Source organism: Lethenteron reissneri, chromosome 8 (genome assembly GCF_015708825.2).
Source record: "Lethenteron reissneri isolate LAM-NWPU_2019-01 chromosome 8, ASM1570882v1, whole genome shotgun sequence".
Classification (NCBI taxonomy): Eukaryota; Metazoa; Chordata; class Hyperoartia; order Petromyzontiformes; family Petromyzontidae; genus Lethenteron; species Lethenteron reissneri.
The window spans coordinates 9407374-9425071 of NC_083786.1; the positions used below are offsets into that span (position 1 = coordinate 9407374).

Genomic DNA, 17698 nt, shown 5'->3' on the forward strand with positions numbered 1-17698 from the left:
ATTTTCTGTTTGCACTTAGTCACATATTCACTTTAAGATGTTTTTTGTTTTTGTTTTTTTGTTTGTTGCGGTTGCACCCGATTCAAGAGCCGAATGGCTCACGGGACTATACCAAATAAATGAACTTTAACTTGAAAAACAAATGTTTTGCGATATTTGACAATTGAAAATTGAGATAGGGTGAAGCCAAAGCCACCACCAGAGGGCCCACTGGGGCAGGGGGTGGTCGTGGCTGCTGTCACCGTTGCCACGGCAACGGCGACGCCGGCCTAGTTGAGTGGTCAAAGCCCGCCGCGTTCGAACCAAAAACGAAGCCAAATTCGCTAGAAACTGACTGACAAAGTTGGACATCACCTTTAATTTGCTGCGGTAAGTACTGCTCTGCATTGATAGCGCTCACGAATCGCGCTGGGGGTGTCTTTAGAAACAGCGAAGAAGGACTGACAAACCACTAGATTGTGGTGGTGGTGGTGATTGTAATATTTAGATTTAAAGCTTTCGTGACTGCAGGGATTCATCTTCTTGGTTCTTTCGGTAAAGTCACGTAGAATGGAAATAATATATTATATTATTATATAATATTAGTAATTTATTATGTTTCATATTTTTTATTTTATTATTTCCATTCCACGTGACTTTACCGAAAGAACCAAGAAGATTGTAGTATTATTGTTGTTAGTCTGTAACGTCTCACTTGTATTATACTCGTTGTTTATGCTGTCTGTGTCTGATATACGATGGTGTTATATACAAGAGTGTATTAACGCGCTGCGCTATGACCACAGCTATTGATTCCCGGCTAACATCAGTGGCAAATCATCTCTGAACCGGACCTCACCTTCAACCCACATTGACCAGCGTGGTGAAGTATGGTCAACTCCCCTCCCCCCCACTTCATAACCGACATGGTGGCTTGCATTGGGAATGGCTGTAATTTTGATCGAGTCTAGGAAGCTGAGCAGGGCTTAAAGCCTGGACCGTGCTTGTGTTGGTGACCACCATGCATAACAGGTGCTATAGGCATTCCGTGGCTGCGCTACGTATTAGGGCAACAGAAGGCAGTGGTGCAAAATCCATTGCACTGTGTTTTACTTTAATATACGTGGAAATATGATAACATTGCTGAACTGTACATTGAAAGGTTGTGTAACAGTGGACTGTCGTGTCATTTTGACCCATCATCATGGGCCATGGTTTATCCACTGTTGAATGAAGGCCTCCACATCTGATGATTATAAACATCATCAGCCAGGGTCTATTCACTGCTGAATTAAGGCATCGCCATTACTGCACACGAACTGATTTCATTGTTTCATCTCCATGGTGGTCATCCTTTCAGGCACGTTATCTCCTTTCCTTTGGCTGCAATTAAATCACCGGTCTCGTCCATGAGCCGTAGCCATCTTCTCTCCTTGCAATATGTCCTACCCAGGCCTATTTACTTTTCTAAACAGTGAACGTGATGTCTCCAAATCCCATGTGTTCCCTGGTCTATGTGTGCCACTTCTCTTTATGCATTCTTTTTTCGTGTGCTTTCCTTGTTGGATGACCATACTTCGCAATGCTGGTGATTTACTAGTTGACGTGGAAGGACCCAGGACTACTTTAGGTATCACCAGCGATGTTAGCCATGGCCAGGAATTCAACTCAGGTCGCCGGGTTCATAGAGCATTGCGCTCTTCCAGTACACCCCCTGGATCTTCTACTTACTGTACTGTATTATAGGTTTGAGATCACAGATCCGACATGTTTTGTCTATCGTGGTCCAGGAATTTAGCAAATGTTCAGAGCAACCTTTATAACTTTTATGTGCTTGTTTATTTTGAGTTGGGGAGGTTGGGTACACAGCTTACATTTTGCACCACCTTCTCTTGAGTTGTTGAAACACTCTAATTATTTACGTAAACCTGTGTATTCTGTACTGGGTTTGAAGTTAAATTTGTTTCTATACAAGGTAATCTATGTATACTGTCGCGGCTGGGAAAACTCTCAGTTGGCACAGCGCAACAGAGCTGCCACTTGTGAGGTCGCCAGTTCAAATCCTGATGAGGGTCAACTCTATCATCACCAACATCATACTCTTCAGCATTATCATCATCACGTGTGATTGAAATAAGCAACACTATGTGATGCCGCACCACCTGATTGGAAGTCCAGTAAGTAAACAGTTGTTGTGTTGTGCAGAATAATTTTTTGTATAAGTAGAATATAGAAATTCCACCACTGGCTTTGGACCACCTCTAGAGAGGAACGCGGGCCAATGCTCATTGAGACAAGAGGGCACGATGACTTTCTGTATATAAACACTATACAATTAATATATTATTGTATACTCTGTAGTTCTTTTCATGGACACATATGGTTGGCTTTAACAACAGTCTTTTTACCGACAGATGGAGGCGTCCGAAGTTGAGCAAAAGTTGCTCCGAGCCGTACCTGTTCACGTAAGAGTGGAGCGTGGTATCAACTTGGTAAGCTGCCTGCTGTATACAGCATGACCCATATGAGGATATATCATCATCACAGTAATGGGGATGGGATGCTTAGGTGTTGGATTCCTGCATCACGAAATGGCCTTCCTAGGCAGTAGTAAAGCAAACCTCAAGTTTATAACTTCTGTAGTAATCTGCGAACGGTACAATTTAGATTAATGTAGCCTCTAATTGTGACCACATCTCAAGATGAATTTTATGCCTGTAGTGCTATCAGTGTCATGTCTTGAGACGAATGATCCATTTGGATCCTCTGGCAGAGCAATGTAATCCTTTGTGATAGAGAATGGCACGTGGAAGTGGATATCACAAAACCACTTCTGATCTCTTCAAGTGACTCTGCTCTAAAGAGTAGGGGGTAGCACAGGCCCATCTATCCTGCTGCATATAGTAACAATCGCTTGACAATCAAACTCATATTTTTGATTCACAAAGCTAAGAATTAGCCAATTTAAGTACAGATCCCAGTTTAATCACAGATGACTTCCTGTATTCAACCCCAGGATTTCAGTGGTTGCTAGCTCAGGTCAGTACTGTGACCCCTGAGCCACTCGGCCGCTCTACATTTATGACTGCACACAAGGTGAGCAGCCTGCCTACTTTCCAACACTCATAACTGCATGTGTCCTTCTCTGTTCCGCATACGCGTTGACGGTGAGAGCAGCGCGGCAGCAGAGGCGACGTGATGGTGTCACTCGTGCGAGCCGAGTACGGTGCTGCCATGCTGGGGGAGTCGGCGCGTGTGCCGAGCACTTCCGACAGCTCCGCGGAGTACGACTTCAGCACCACGTTTGACTGCCCGTCCGATGGCGCCACTGGTCTGGACGACGTGGCTCACAAGCCAGTGCTGCGTAAGTCACTTAATCTCACAGTCATTATTAAGCAGAGGCCTAAACTCCTGTTACAGAAAGCAGCCAGAAATGAAGAGCACTAAACACGTTATGTGGAAGTGTTCATCCAGCAGTGGATTAAAATATTTACGATATTAATATTGACAGCTCTTTGTCATTCCATTGCTGGATGAAAGCCACCCCAGGCTTTGATTGTCAGGGCGGTTCTACCGTTGTTTTATTACGCTGGTCATCGCAGGTTGGGGAAGAGGTGGTCCAATACCAGTTCAGATATCACTTACCACTGATATCAGCTGTTTCCATATCGAAATACAATAACCATTTCGCTTCTGCTCCGCTACAGTGTCATCATCACCACCGTTATATTCACAATGTATTTAAATTCCAAATCTAACAATAAGAACACAATACATTATTTCCATTGCCTTGCAGTGATGGTGATTGAAGTGCTCCCTAAAGAGAAGAAGCAGAAAGAAGATAAGACTGTGGTGCTAGGTCAGGCCACAGTGGACCTCTTACCGCTTGTGCAAGGTAAGAGCCTGGACCTGTCACTTCGGATTTTCACTAATTCTTAGGGTTCAATTCAAGTACTACATTACTTTACCTTTCTAAGTTAAGTGGCCCAAGTATAGTTAAAAAAAGTCGAAATCTTTATAGTGATATGACTTCTATAAAAACAGTAAGGGAATTTATAAGGTGATTTAAATGAAAACTGAATACTGTAGTACGTTTTTTTTTATTACGGTTATGATACCAAAATAATTACATCGCGTCTAGAATGCGGCCAAATCTCAAGACACCACAGAGACGGTGTGCATGCTTATTAATGTTCTTGCGTCATGTCTCGATTAGGTCAAACCAAGTACAGCGCAACCGTGAAGGTCTACCCAGTGGCTGGGTCATCTTTGGAGAATGTCTCATCTGAAGCAGACTTGGTAAATCCAACAATTACTGAACCATAACAAACCACAACAAATGTCTAAATGACATTACTGTTGTTGAGTCGATGAGTCTGAATCAAATTATTTACATTTTGTATTGTTAAATGTTTTTCTATTTTTTTTGCCAACTCACATCATTTTGCTTAGCTGTGATATCGAGTTTGATTTGCATGTTGGTGAATATTCCTTTTTATCTGAATTCTGGCAAAACGTTAACCTTGGTTCCATCACCAACAGTGTGGTAAATTCACCCAAAAGATGCCCCATCGTCAAGCTGTGAATCTGATTCTTAACTTATAAAAAAGTAACTTATTATTTTGATGAAAACAGTTCCTTTCTATCGAATTAACTCGGACAAAGTTTTAAATACAGGCCATTATGTTGAGAGAGAGTTGTCATCATTGTTAAATAGTTTCACAAGTTCATCATCATTAGCCATGATCTATTCACGACTAGATGAAGGCTTTCCCAAGTTGTTACTCGTGTCCTTGCATTGCAACAATCCATCTAGCACCTGCACATTAGCTGCTTCCATCGTACCATCTCCACAGTGGAAGCCATCTCGGGTGTGTCCCCCAATTGGCTGTCACTCCGTCATTGTTTTAACAATAGGCCATCATTCCTGCGAAAGACGTGTCCTGCCCGAGTCCGCTTACTTTTAATAACAGTCGATATGATGTATTTAACTGGTGTGCGTTCTCTAATCCATGCCTCTCAGTGTCATTTCAAGCACATAGCTCCCCATGCTTCACCGTGTACTTTGCAGCTTTTATTTCACAAGTTAAAATGCACGAATCAAAATCACAATTAATTTATGCGTTTTCTCGTGTGCTGTTGGTACTGTGAGCAGCCCAGCCTGGAGGTCTCCGTCTCAGCTCCAGAGCCTTTGCTGTCGGCCGAGCGCTTAGCCGAGAGCAACCTGCTCCGGATAACGGTGGAGTCGGCCTACGGGGTTCCGGCCACGTGGGCCTCTGTGGGACCCATGTGCAACTACACGGCCAGCCTGCCTGTGCCCATTTCTGCTGAGGTCTGCCTTACGTTGACGATAACATCGATGATAATGAGAGGCAGTTTTATATGCTTGTATAATTTCATTTGTCAATCCATTGCTGGAGACCATACGGTCGTGGAGGTGATTTAACTATACTTCATCACGCTTGTCAGTGCGGGTTGGTGAAGGCAGTAAGCATAGACGGGGGAGCATAGAAGTACGGTACAGCAATGAATATTGCTGCGCTGCCCTCAACATAGCGCTGAAGTCCATAATGCCTCAGTTGATATTTAAACAAGATACATTCAGTACTTGTCCCTCACACTTAGCAGTATCCACGCAGTCATTAACTCTGCATAGTCTACGAATGTGCGTATGGCTGACGACGCTGAGAGCACAAAGTATCTCATAACAGTATATGTGACGTGTCGACTTCGTGCGTCGCCCCTATGTGTTTCATCCAGAAAGAGCACGTGAACGTGTTCGCCAACGGAGCGTTACGGCCGGCCGCTGAGAAGGAAGCATCTGCCCGGCCAAAGCGGTGGCCTTTAGCCCAAGTGCCTGTCGGCGGCCTCCCTTGCATCCCGGGTGCCATCATGCGGCCCAGCGCCTATGAGGAGGAGGACGGGGAGCTCGCGCACAAGGAGGTGACCGGGCGGTAGTGGGGTCGGGAGTGCGAGGGGGGTCGCGACCTTCAACAAAGGCAGTTTCAATGTATGTAGCATTTGAATGAAACTGCATCTCACATTGGTTTAAAAAAAAAAACTGCAATAGAGTGGAAAGGGTTATGGGTGAGTGGGGGGGGGGGGGGATGGATCAGAGCAAAGCAACCGGGTTCTGGCACCAACAGCATCAATTCTCAAGGACAACTGGGGAAGCTATGGCAGAACCAGGTACCGAGTCCCAGTGGCAGCAGGGGCAGTGGGGGTATATCACCAATGAGACACTAATTGTGGATACAGTGGCAGCTGTCTGCTCCACTGGTTGGACAGGAAGGCCTTCATCCAGCAGTGGATTGCTTTGCTGTTTGTGTTGGTCAGGACTGGGATTTCCGCATGGAGGCAGAGAATGAGAAAACTCGCGTGACCTGGGACATGGAGAGGCGCTGCTACATGGATCCAGGAGCTGTGGCCACGTGAGTAAAACTCAAGGCAGTAGCCAGGCGAATAGAATCATCTTATGGTAGAGACCATGGTGGAGTGGTGGTGCAGGGGTTAGTTCACCGTGCTACAAACCCAGCAACCTGAGTTGTTTTCCTGGCCATGGCTAACATTGATAACGAGTGATATTTGAACCAGTCCTGGGCCCCCCTTCACCAATGAACAATGACTAACGTGATGAAGTATTACCAAACAACCCTTATGACCAACACGGCGTATGGGAAGGCCTTCATCCAGCAGTGGATTAACAAAATTGTAAACGATTACTATAGATGTATGTGGAATGCGATATTCTCTTATTCCTGTGCAGCTTTCAGAAAAAGATAGCCGAGAGCCGGTTCTGGCCTGTGGAGGTTGCCAAAATCCAAATCCCCATGGCTGCAAAAGGAGGAAGGAGCAAGAGTGAAAAGGTTTGTAACGTGTTGTGTCTACGCACGGGTCTGTAGCACTTTCCAGCATGCGTTTATCCTTAGAAGTGTTTAATTGGCGATGGTAACATTACATTCCAAACAGCACAACGACACGATATCACGTGGCGCATGATGTGTGATGCCACGAGATGACGTCACACGTAATGATGTGATGACGAGGCGAGGCACGTGCACGGTATGTGATACTATCACCATGGCCGCGAGGGCTTCTCTATTCAGCGCTGGTTTTTCTCACCAAATTAGCCCCTGTTTTCTAGAGAGTAAGTTCCTTTTAGCAGCACGACATAATACTAAGATTATTTTCATATTGGATAATCTTTAAGAAAGTTATAATGACCCCCGCTGTATACAGATATGGACAGAGCTCATGCATTATTGCTTGCAACCTTAGTTGGAAAACATAAAAAAGGACTGAAATATTTTGTATGCGCCGTGGCTTCATTCAGGTTGACGAGGACTCTCAAATAGGCTTTCACGGCGTCGCCTACGTTAACCTGGCCCCGCTGCTCTACCCCGGTGCCACGGTGGTGCGCGGTGCCTACCGAGTGCACCCCTACAGCGACGTCGAGATGCTCGAAAAGGTTTCACTCTGCCGGGTGCCCGGCACTTACTGCTACGATGAACAATGCAACGGTATCTCTGACCCTGGGTTCGAATCCAGGCAACCGTCTGTCGACTAAACTGGGTTGTCAAGTTTAGTGAGGTGATGGTCTCAGCCCGGTCAACAATTATTTGTGACAAAATATCTAATACAATTTTGTTCTGCACTTAATTTGGTTCACTTTCAGGTCTGAGAATGAAAAATATTGGTTTTACTCTCATGCAACAAACATTACACATAGTGGAACAGAGGTCGGGAAAGTGCTATCCTCTTGTGTGGATAAGAGGTCACTTTAAGAGATTTCAGAGGTACCTCTGTGATATTCGCCTCCATGGGCCTTTCACTAACATAAAGAATCGCACTTTTACAATAAACTCAAATGCATCCTTCATCTCACGACATGTCACCGATAGCTCAGTCAGGATAAAATTAGGCAAGAAGACAAAACTAAAATAAAATTCTAGATTTGAAGCTTTCGTGACTGCAAGGATTCATACTCTTAGTTCTTTCGGTAAAGTCACGTAGGTAAAAAATGAAATTAATAAAAATTAATAAAAAATAACAAAAACAATAAAATCACGACGTTTCGGGGGCAACACAAGCTTCCGTCATCACCTGATGCCCTGATGACGGAAGCTTGTGTTACCTCCGAAACGTCGTGATTTTATTGTTTTTATTATTTTTTTATTAATTTTTATTAATTTTTATTTCATTTTTTACCTACGTGACTTTACCGAAAGAACTAAGAGTATAAAATAAAATTATGACTTTGTATGGCCACTGAAGAGCAACTATAATAGATTTAGTTCTAAGTGATTTAGCTATTAAATTACACTATCTGAGAGGTGCTGAATTGCTGATACACCACCATAATTTTTGCCTTCGGGGCATTGTGGAGTCACATGGTCCATGGTCTTGTCACAATGATCATTGCCTCTGTTGCGTTGGGGTCGCTCGTGCGCAGACCAAGCGGACTGGGTTCGTGGTGCGCGAGGCCGCACGGCTGGTGTGCAGCATCGGGAGGGGCACAGGGCCCGGCAGTATCGCTTCCCCGCACCCCAAGCCAGCGCCGAGTCGCCTGGGAAAGGAGACCATCAAAAAGGTGCCCATTGGCGGTGGCCAGTAATGGTCATGTCTTGACACAGCTAGCGCTGCTGAGATTCTGGGTTAAAATATGTGCGGCCAGAACTATTATATTCACGAGAAAATTCAGACTGCATTGGCTGTAGGGTGAGTTGTTATGACACTGCCTTGAACAGGGTGACCTGAATTCAATTCTTGGCTTTGGCTCATATCAGTGATGAGTAATATTAATTGGGTCCCAGGCCCCCCTTCACCAACCTGCACTCACCAGCATGGCATGGGGAAGCCTTCAGCAAACGAATGACAAATGGCTGTAAACTTATATATTTTATGATAATTGGTTCTTTACCCTTCTATGTGGCAACAAAACTGACACCTTTTTTACCAAACATGACTCCTGGTAAAAAAAGGTGTCAGTTTTGTTGCCAGATAGAAGGGTAAAGAACCAATTATCATATTTTTACTGGCAAATGAGGTCCCCATAGTTATATATTTTAATGACGTCACAAGTTCAATGATAAATTACAGTTATGTAGAACTTATACCCACACTATCATATGAATTAGATATCGAGTCAAGGTCTACTAAATAATTAATCGTCATTGTCATCATGATCATCTTCGTCATCATTTATCAGGGTTACTAACATGAGAACCACTTGGTGAAGCTACTTTACTTGATATCGGCAAGTGTAGAGTGGTGGGTGTGTTGCATGAGTCCCAGCCATATGAATGTACAATGTCCACCACTGCATGAGTCATGCATAAGCATTGTGTTATTGGTATAAATTAACATCTGATCTTATTCATTTCAAATTGCTGGTTCTAACAAAATGCTAATAATTATTTTCTTAGAGTTCAACAGTTAAGCATGTGGTCGACAACGAGTCTGAGTCAAGCATCATTCAGAACGCAGAGTCACAGGTATGCACTGTCCTTGTACATCCTTTCTAAATAACACAGCAATCAAGGATTTTGGCTCGCCATCAAACGAAGACGGTCACCGCATCACACGCTTTCGGATGCTCTTCTGCGGCCGTCTGGAACGCTCTTCCTTCCGATATTAGGAAGCCACTGCAACTATGCACTTTTAAATCTAGATTAAAAACTAATTTCTTTAAAACTGCTGTTTGTATTTAGTTTGTTGTTCATCCCCCGCACCTCTGATTAGCGCGGTTGGCTACGCAAAATAAGTTCAACATACATAACCTGCACTGTCTAGCATGGTGAAGTATGGTGACGCAACCAAGATGACAGTCACGGCGTGGGTAGGTCTTCGCCTAGGAGGGGAATGGCAGTTAATTATCATTGTTGACGATAATAATTAGTGACACTACATTGCTTCAAATTTTACATGTATAATCACATTGCAGTTGCTCGTGTATATCTTGTTAAATTCATAATTTTTGTTTGATTGATAATAAATACAACAGCTAGGGCCTGTTTTACCAAAATAGTGGCAGAATCGTTGGTTTTGATCTTGATTCTCACGCACACCATATCTGTCTATAGCAATACCTGGAGGCTCAAACTTACATTGTGCTCGAGTTCTGTCTGGAGAAACCACTCGTTCCTAAGAGGAAGCCAGAGGAGCTGGCTAAGAGGTGAGTCTGTGTGTGTGTGTATATATACTGTATGTACTGTATTATACTGTACTTATTACTGTATGGGGGAGTGGTAGTGTAGGGGTTAGCGCGCTGCGCTACGAACCCAGCAACCCGAGTTTGATACCCGCTCAAGGCCAACACCAGTGACAATTATCCGTACCGGTCTTGGGCCTTCCCTAGGTTGACTCAGCCTCAAATTAGTATCTAGTGCGGTGTCTAATCATCGCCGTGCTGGTCGTCATATGTGCTCTCTAACAACACTTGCCCCAACAGTATGTTAAGGCTATACGGGAGGTCTTTGTATGTATTATGGTTGACACCTGTCTGGGTTTGACTTGCACGTTTGACCCAGACCGTCTGGGATTTGACATCTGGGAATTGGTATCTGTGTTTTGGTGTATGGAATGTACTTGTACCAAGATTAGTGCTAATTGTGTCGAACCTTATTGCAGTATACCACACAGTTCAGATAGACCTAGGCTGACTGAGAAATATGTCTGGGTTTGGTTTGTGGAAAGGTTGTTCTAAGTTTATGAGTGATTGGTTTTGGGACTTTGCCGTTTTCATGAAAACATATATAGGGTCCTCAAACAGAGAGATGGACTTGATGCTTCTCAGGCATAGCAGTAACCTGCTTACAGGAACCCTTAAATAGACAACTAAAACAATTGTGATGTACAATCAACGTCAAACCACACGTGTAAAGTGCGACCGTCGTCTCGTGTCTCACCGCAGGGTGGCAGATCTCATTCCGCCAAGACCACCGATGCCTCGCAGGATTGCCAGTGCGCAGCAGGTGCTAAAGCAGCAGCAACGGCAACTTCGATGCACCCGTTGCCAATTCAAAACCAGAGACACGGGTAAAGGTGGCGATGAACTGTGGACATGACTTCGGTTCTGGCGTCCGCTCTGCTGCCCGCAGGCGGTGAGCGACTATCACGACCAGGTGGCGAAGGTGGCATCGATGGTGCTTGATGAGTTCCGCGCGATGTTCCCCGAGTGGAGTGGGGTCGAGGGGCCGCAGGATGATCCCGAGGGGCAGGAGAAGCGTAAGCGCCGTCTCCTGTACGAGCTCAACTCTTCGGGAAAGTACTTCGCCTTCAAGGAGCAGCTCAAGGTGAGGAAGGGTTACCGTGTAATATCGTCGTTTTTCCACTTTTGCGTACATGTGGATGTGTGTTTGTTGTTTGTAACTAGTGGCAATGGGTATGGGCATAGCAGCCTTTTGTTTATCAAGTGAAATGGTTTACGGATGCATTATGAAGCATTCGTGTAATCGCCAAGACAAGGGCATGGATCCCTCGTATCACTATAATAGACTGTTGGGGCAAGTGTTGTTAGTGAGAACTTATATTAAGGCCAGTAGGGTGTACGAGGTGGTGGTGTGGCCAGCACCATGCCCACTTGCCTTTTGTTCCCCCAGTTCTGATGTTTACAAACCAAGCAAGGTAATCATTTGAGGCTAAGTCGACCAAGGGGAGGCCCAAGACTGGTTCAGATAGTCACCACTAATGTTAGCCATGGCCGGAAATCAAACTCATGTCGGCAGATTCGTAGCGAAGGTGTACTAACCACCACCCCACCGCTCACACGTGTATGAATCACATAGCAGATAATAAAACGACAACAAATGACAAGGTTATTACCAGAGGATAAATTATGCCGACAGTATTTTTTCATCCAGGGAGACACTCATGCTCAGGCTGGGACTGACTGGATGAATGTAAGAGTGAATAAATGAATGAAGTTTGAGTGAATTAGTGAGCTGATGTTCTCATCCGTGCAGCAAGCCGTGGTGAATATCGTTCGTGAAAAGTACTTGAAGACGACGGCGTTTGAGGACCGAGATGAGCTGCAGGCCTTCCTAGGGGAGCTCTACATCTTCCTCATCGACCAGATGCACGTCTCTCTCAACAAGGTGTGGCTGCGCATGCTGTGGCAGCATGGTCACGCTTGCGACACTTACATCATTATCATCGTCATCTTATATATTTTTTTGGTTTTGGTAGGATTTTACCCCAATTGTATCCCAAATGTGCTATCGGTGTTATGTCATGAAAGCGCCGTGACAACCAATGTGTAAACGCATACGACGTAACAAAATAGAGGTTCAGTATCCTTCCATTTCCTCATACAATGCACACGAGTCATAGTTCACAGCTGCGACAAAGCCCATCATGTGTACAAGCGGGTGACACTCAAATCTCCGCAGTCAAAAAAGTAATTATTGTACTCCCATCTCGTGGCCACCTCAGTGGTGTGAGCGCTGCTCGTCACGTGTGACCAGTGTGCCAGTGACGCTGCGTGGTTGGCATGGGGGGGGGCCCTTTCTGCTTCCCCCTTCTGTGTAGCCCGCCATCCGGGCTCCTCCATCCGGTACAGTTGCACCGGCCTGCGTACTTGCTACCTGCGCCACTAACATGTGACCCTCTGCGCACCATCACACGACCATCCCCTCTGCAGGTCATGTCGACCGATTCCGCATTGTTTGTGCCCGAGCCGCTTACGGACTCCGTAGAACTGCGGAATTACGCGCGCGAAGCAGAGCTCAACGGAGACTCAGCGCTGGCGACCAAGTACTACCAAGAGGTGAGCTGATTCGGTGAGATGCGTGCGGCGGCAGCGTAGCTTGTGTGATCCAGCAACTTTGAAGGTAGGGTCGGTGGATCACACGAGGACAAACGCTTTTGCTGACGTTCCGCAAAGTGGAAATTAATTTTATGAACAAAGACTGGCTGAGTCAAGTTTCTACCTGGGAATTAGTTAAAGGATTTGCTCTCCCAGGTAAGGAAGAGCTTTGGTGCAGTGGTTAGCACACGAGTGATGTCTGAACCGATCCTGGGCCCCCACTACATCAACCTGCCCTGACCAGCTCGATGACTGACCTAACATGGGGAGACCTTCATCCAATCAGCATGAAGAATGGATCTCTAATATTTTTGTTGTCGAGGGTCAGTAACTCATCGCTCATGGGACCGCGAACACGTCGGCAAGTGAAACGATTACTTCAAGAAGCGCGGTTGGCTATGTACTGTGCAAAAGAGGTTCAACATACATACGTACAAAAAGCAATTAAACCAGAAGACACATTCAACGTCTTCACTCCCATTCTACATAAGTAAACAACAAAAATGGCTTTGTTAAAAGGTCAATCCGCACCCTGCATCAACGTGCTGACAGCCATTTGTACGGTTTTGTTGCCTAATTTAAACACATTTTACAGTTATCCATTACCCTCATTAATTGAGACTTGATGGTAGTCGGATAGCGGGGAGAGGAGGTGAATCGTTCCGGCGTGCGTGACTCGCAGAGGCTGGCTCGAGACAAGAACAACCCCGACCACTGGTTTGACTACGGCACGTTCTGCCTGCGCTCCGGTGATTCCATCAAAGCCGAGGAGTGCTTCCACGATGCCGTGGCACTCGACCAAAGACACCTGGACAGGTTCGCTCGCCTAGGTTGGACTCCGGCCTGTGGGATGAGATGCTGCTCGTTATTTCCGTTTACTCACAGTTTGCTCTGGTTTTATCTTAAGTGGGATGTGAAGGCATTGTCGCTCCGTGATATTACGACTACTGCATGGATAGCATGGCCATGAGCAGAGCTTCATTCGAATTGGGGTCTGTCTGGGTTGGCGACGCGGAAAATCTGTATGCACCCGGCACATCACATCCAGTATACCACTCACTGTGGCTGTCGCTACTAGTTAAGTGCCTACTGCTGTCTAACCAGTGATAAATTAAGCCCGGCTTATGTGTTTAGTTAGTAGTTGTGCAATGTATTAATAGCGTCTGTTTAAAGTAATGAAATTGTTCAAATGTTTATATTCAGATAAATGTGTTCGTATGAACGTGAAAATGAAATGTTATATTTTGATTATTGGCAACAGTTTTCAGACGGTGTAAAAAGTTTTCTTACGTTTGTTTACATAAAAAAAAAGTGCTTCAAAGTGTTAACTCGGTAAGGAAAATATCAATAAAAAATTGTCGATACCACTAAGTAAACCTAAATACCGAATAAAATAAACAAACTGATGATGTGGTTGAAATCTTGGCGGCAGCCCGCTCACTGAATAGAGTGATGCAGCTGTGTGCATGCTCCTCCGCCTGTGTCTCGTCTCGGCAGCTTAGCGATGTGCGGCGTGATGTGCAACAAGAATGAGGGGTATGACGAGGCGGAGACTTTCTTTGAGAACGCCACCTGTGTTCACGCGAGCAGCTCTCTGGCCTGGACCATGCTCGGTGAGGAACCATCGTACCGCGATCGTCATTGCTATCATCATTTATTTTTTTTATTTTACCTATTGGAAATCCGACGGTTACAGGCGAGAGAACACTCGGTCGGAGACGATCTGTGGGTTGTGACCTCTGGGCTCGTCAACCCCATACCATCATAATCCCACTATAACCCCTCAACCTGGCACCATCATGATCCCACTATAACCCCTCAACCCCAAACCTACATGATCCTGACTCTCCCTGTATGGTGTGTGCTCACATGAGGGGGGAACAATTTGTGGTTAAGTGGGTGGTGGCGGTGGGTGGAGGGGATGGGCGGTTGGGAAAAAAAAGGTTCCAGGGCTGGCTACGAGGTCTAGGTGACCCTATTCTCAATCACTTTCCCCCTGGCCTTGTCATCATGATTGTTTATATAATTGTCACAGCTGTCATCATTGTAGTCGGCGTTGTCACGACCATCTTCATTGCCACCATCGTCGTCATCAGCATCGTTGGAATAGTTTTTCTCGCCATTATTATCATCGGCGTCAACGATATCATTACTGCAATCATTGTCACCGTCATTATCATCGTCACCAAGAAGTTCATTGTCATCACGTTATTTGTGTCATTAAAATAGGTATCTTAATCTACTAAACTAGAGGTACACCTTCATACTGGTAGGAACGAAGTGGACCAGACCACCAATAGATTAATGTGTCCGTCCGTCCGTCTGTCCGACCGTCCGTCCGTCCGTCCGTGTATCAACATCGCCCCCTACTGCAAACACTTGGCATGACCCTACAAAAACCTTTAGACTTAATCTACTAAACTAGAGGTACACCTTTATATCCCCTTCAAGAAGTATTTATCATTTAACAATCAAACTTGACAATGTTAATCCTCAGAGCTAAAATAATACAAATCAAGTGAAAAATCTAATTTAATATGGTTATTGTTTCGTGCAGCCATTGTTGACCAGGATGGGAGCATTAACTCACTGCTAAAACTAAAAATTATAACCCAAGATCTCAGCATTGCCTTCTCAGCGCTCTGACATGATATGAGCTTCATGATTTACCTGGCCACCTCATATTCATGTTACTTTCAACAACAGGGCTGTTTTACGAGGGACAAGGAAATGACATCCGTGCGGATAAGGCATTCTTGGAGGCTCAGCGGCAGAGTTCTGCATCTGTGATGATGGTGAGGATGGGAGGAAGAGGAGAGACGCCGCATGTGCAGGAGTCAAGCCGGCTTCCAGCTGACGATGAAACTGCACTGCTCGAGGGCACCTCTGTCAATGTCCCACGTGAGACATTCTCAATTTGACATTGATGGCACTGAGAAATGTTTGCACGAGTGACAAATAATGGTACACACTTTTTAGTTTTCAATATAAAAATTTTCGATAAATGACCCTTGTGTGAATGAAGGAGTTCAAATTTAAATTGTCCTTCTGTTGTAGTCGTTTCAGAATGTCAATGTTAGCTGGGCAACTCTATCTGATGCAATTTTCCAATCTTAGCTGAAGGTTTGATTTCTGGAGATACGAAGAATCACACTCTCATAATTACTGGCAACTCTTCCTCTGTGATTGAAAATGTTACCACTTTTCTGAAGTATGGAGTTCACGCTACTTCTTCTCACCTCCCTGACGCCAACCATTTCCCAATTAATTTCTCTCAATTATGTCTCCAGTTAGACATGGTCTGACTCTTCAGACAATGAAGGAACTTCATTTAAAATGTGGCTTTTCGCAGCCACGCCATGTCACTTGTTTAATAAACAAAAATGAACTCGAACAATGTTCCCGTGGCACAGAGGAGGAGCCGCAGGGGCCGATGGAGCCATTGCGAGGGCCCAGCTCTGCCACCAGCCACCTCACGCGGACCCCGTCGCTCGACCCCAGCAACGCCAAGCTGAGCGGCGTTGGAGGCGCAGCCGACGAAGAAGCCACCGCCGCGGCCACCGCAGCCGGTGGCACAAACGCGGGGCGAGACGACTTCAACGATGACAAAGCCAACGGCGGGGCCAGCGCAACTGATGGAAACACGCCGGTCAACGCCGCAGGTGCCGAGCAGCCTGGCCTTGAGCCGCCCCCCCTATTCCACCCCCCTATTCTGGTGGCACCGATTGCTTGCGTTTTCCTCCGCAGTTCCAACGCGCCTTTTGGCGTCAACTGGTCCAACACCATGTGAGACTAGGCTCTAAGGAAAGCTGTCTCGGGTGTGGACCAATCAACTTCAAGGACAGTGCATACATTATCAGAGTTGTGTTTTTTGTTTGCATTACGACTGCAGGTATTGTGGTCTATGCAAACATGACTGCTTGTAAAAAAGGTGTCAGTTTTGTTGCCAGATAAAAGGGTAAAAAAACAATTATCAGTTCCAACGATGTTTTATACGAGGGGAGCTTGCATCGCAGAAGCAATTCACTGTTTGTTGATTCGTGTAACTTTCACAATCCTTATGAAGGTGACATACTGTGTGGTGACAGGAAGGGCTTGTCCACATGAAGCCCCTGAGGCACAAGGCAACAATATTGGCTTTACTATATTGATGAGTCCTAACAAGCGGTGGGAGTTCTCGGGACGAAGATAAGTAAAGAGTAAATTGCAGGAGGACCTCGCTGTAGACAGGTTGAGTAATTGAATGACCGTGACAGGCCCTCAAAAAACTGACTCTCGTCCAGCAGATGGCAGCGTGGGCATGCCTCCCGGTCGAGAGTCGAGCGCCACACACGCTGCTCCTACCACGAGTGGCAGCGAGCAGGCGCTGGCGGAGGTGGCAGTGGTGCGGGAGATAGGAGCGGGAGCTCCGAAACCTACGGCTTCTGCTTCCACCCCAGCACCGGCTTCTACCAGCTCCATCTTTATGGAGGCAGCTTGCTTTCTCCTGGATGCTGGCGCTATCCAGGTTACCATTTTCAGCATCATTAATGTTACAGCCATCATTATTGTCATCATTAATATCATCATCGCTTTTTTTTTTCTTGGTTCTTTCAGTAAAGTCACGTAGAATGGAAATAATAAAATAAAATAAATAAAACATAATAAAATAATATAATGTTATGTTTTCTTTATATTATTTTATTATTTCCATTCTACGTGACTTTACCGAAAGAATCAAAGAAGATGCATCTCTGCAGTCACGAAAGCTTTAAATCGAAATCATCATCGCTGTCAATCATTATTGTGGTCACCATCATAGTTGTCATCGTCATCGACATCATCATTATCATCCTCATCATTAATAACATGATGATTGTAATCAGTGTCATAATATAATCATTCATAATTATAGTCGTTTTAGTTTTTTTAAGT

The 17698-nt window shown here is 45.3% G+C and overlaps 1 protein-coding gene across 3 annotated transcripts in view; it reads left to right on the plus strand.

The window, feature by feature from the left end:
• The first annotated feature begins 225 nt into the window (after positions 1-225).
• Positions 226-17698, plus strand: part of CFAP70 (cilia and flagella associated protein 70) — a 35957-nt gene continuing 18484 nt past the window's right edge. For 2 of the 3 annotated variants that reach the window (XM_061581018.1, XM_061581011.1), the window contains exons 1-23: positions 226-369; positions 786-867; positions 2394-2471; positions 3157-3343; positions 3776-3874; positions 4196-4278; positions 5135-5311; positions 5740-5922; positions 6316-6410; positions 6746-6845; positions 7313-7447; positions 8432-8569; positions 9405-9473; positions 10062-10153; positions 10892-10952; positions 11079-11273; positions 11943-12074; positions 12620-12745; positions 13467-13600; positions 14282-14397; positions 15491-15685; positions 16198-16446; positions 17071-17291. In XM_061581018.1, the coding sequence (XP_061437002.1) occupies positions 2394-2471; positions 3157-3343; positions 3776-3874; positions 4196-4278; positions 5135-5311; positions 5740-5922; positions 6316-6410; positions 6746-6845; positions 7313-7447; positions 8432-8569; positions 9405-9473; positions 10062-10153; positions 10892-10952; positions 11079-11273; positions 11943-12074; positions 12620-12745; positions 13467-13600; positions 14282-14397; positions 15491-15685; positions 16198-16446; positions 17071-17291 (2865 nt within the window). In that variant the 5' untranslated portion in view covers positions 226-369; positions 786-867. The remainder of the gene's footprint in view (positions 370-785; positions 868-2393; positions 2472-3156; positions 3344-3775; positions 3875-4195; positions 4279-5134; positions 5312-5739; positions 5923-6315; positions 6411-6745; positions 6846-7312; positions 7448-8431; positions 8570-9404; positions 9474-10061; positions 10154-10891; positions 10953-11078; positions 11274-11942; positions 12075-12619; positions 12746-13466; positions 13601-14281; positions 14398-15490; positions 15686-16197; positions 16447-17070; positions 17292-17698) is intronic. The other variant, XM_061581014.1, reaches the window with a different exon arrangement.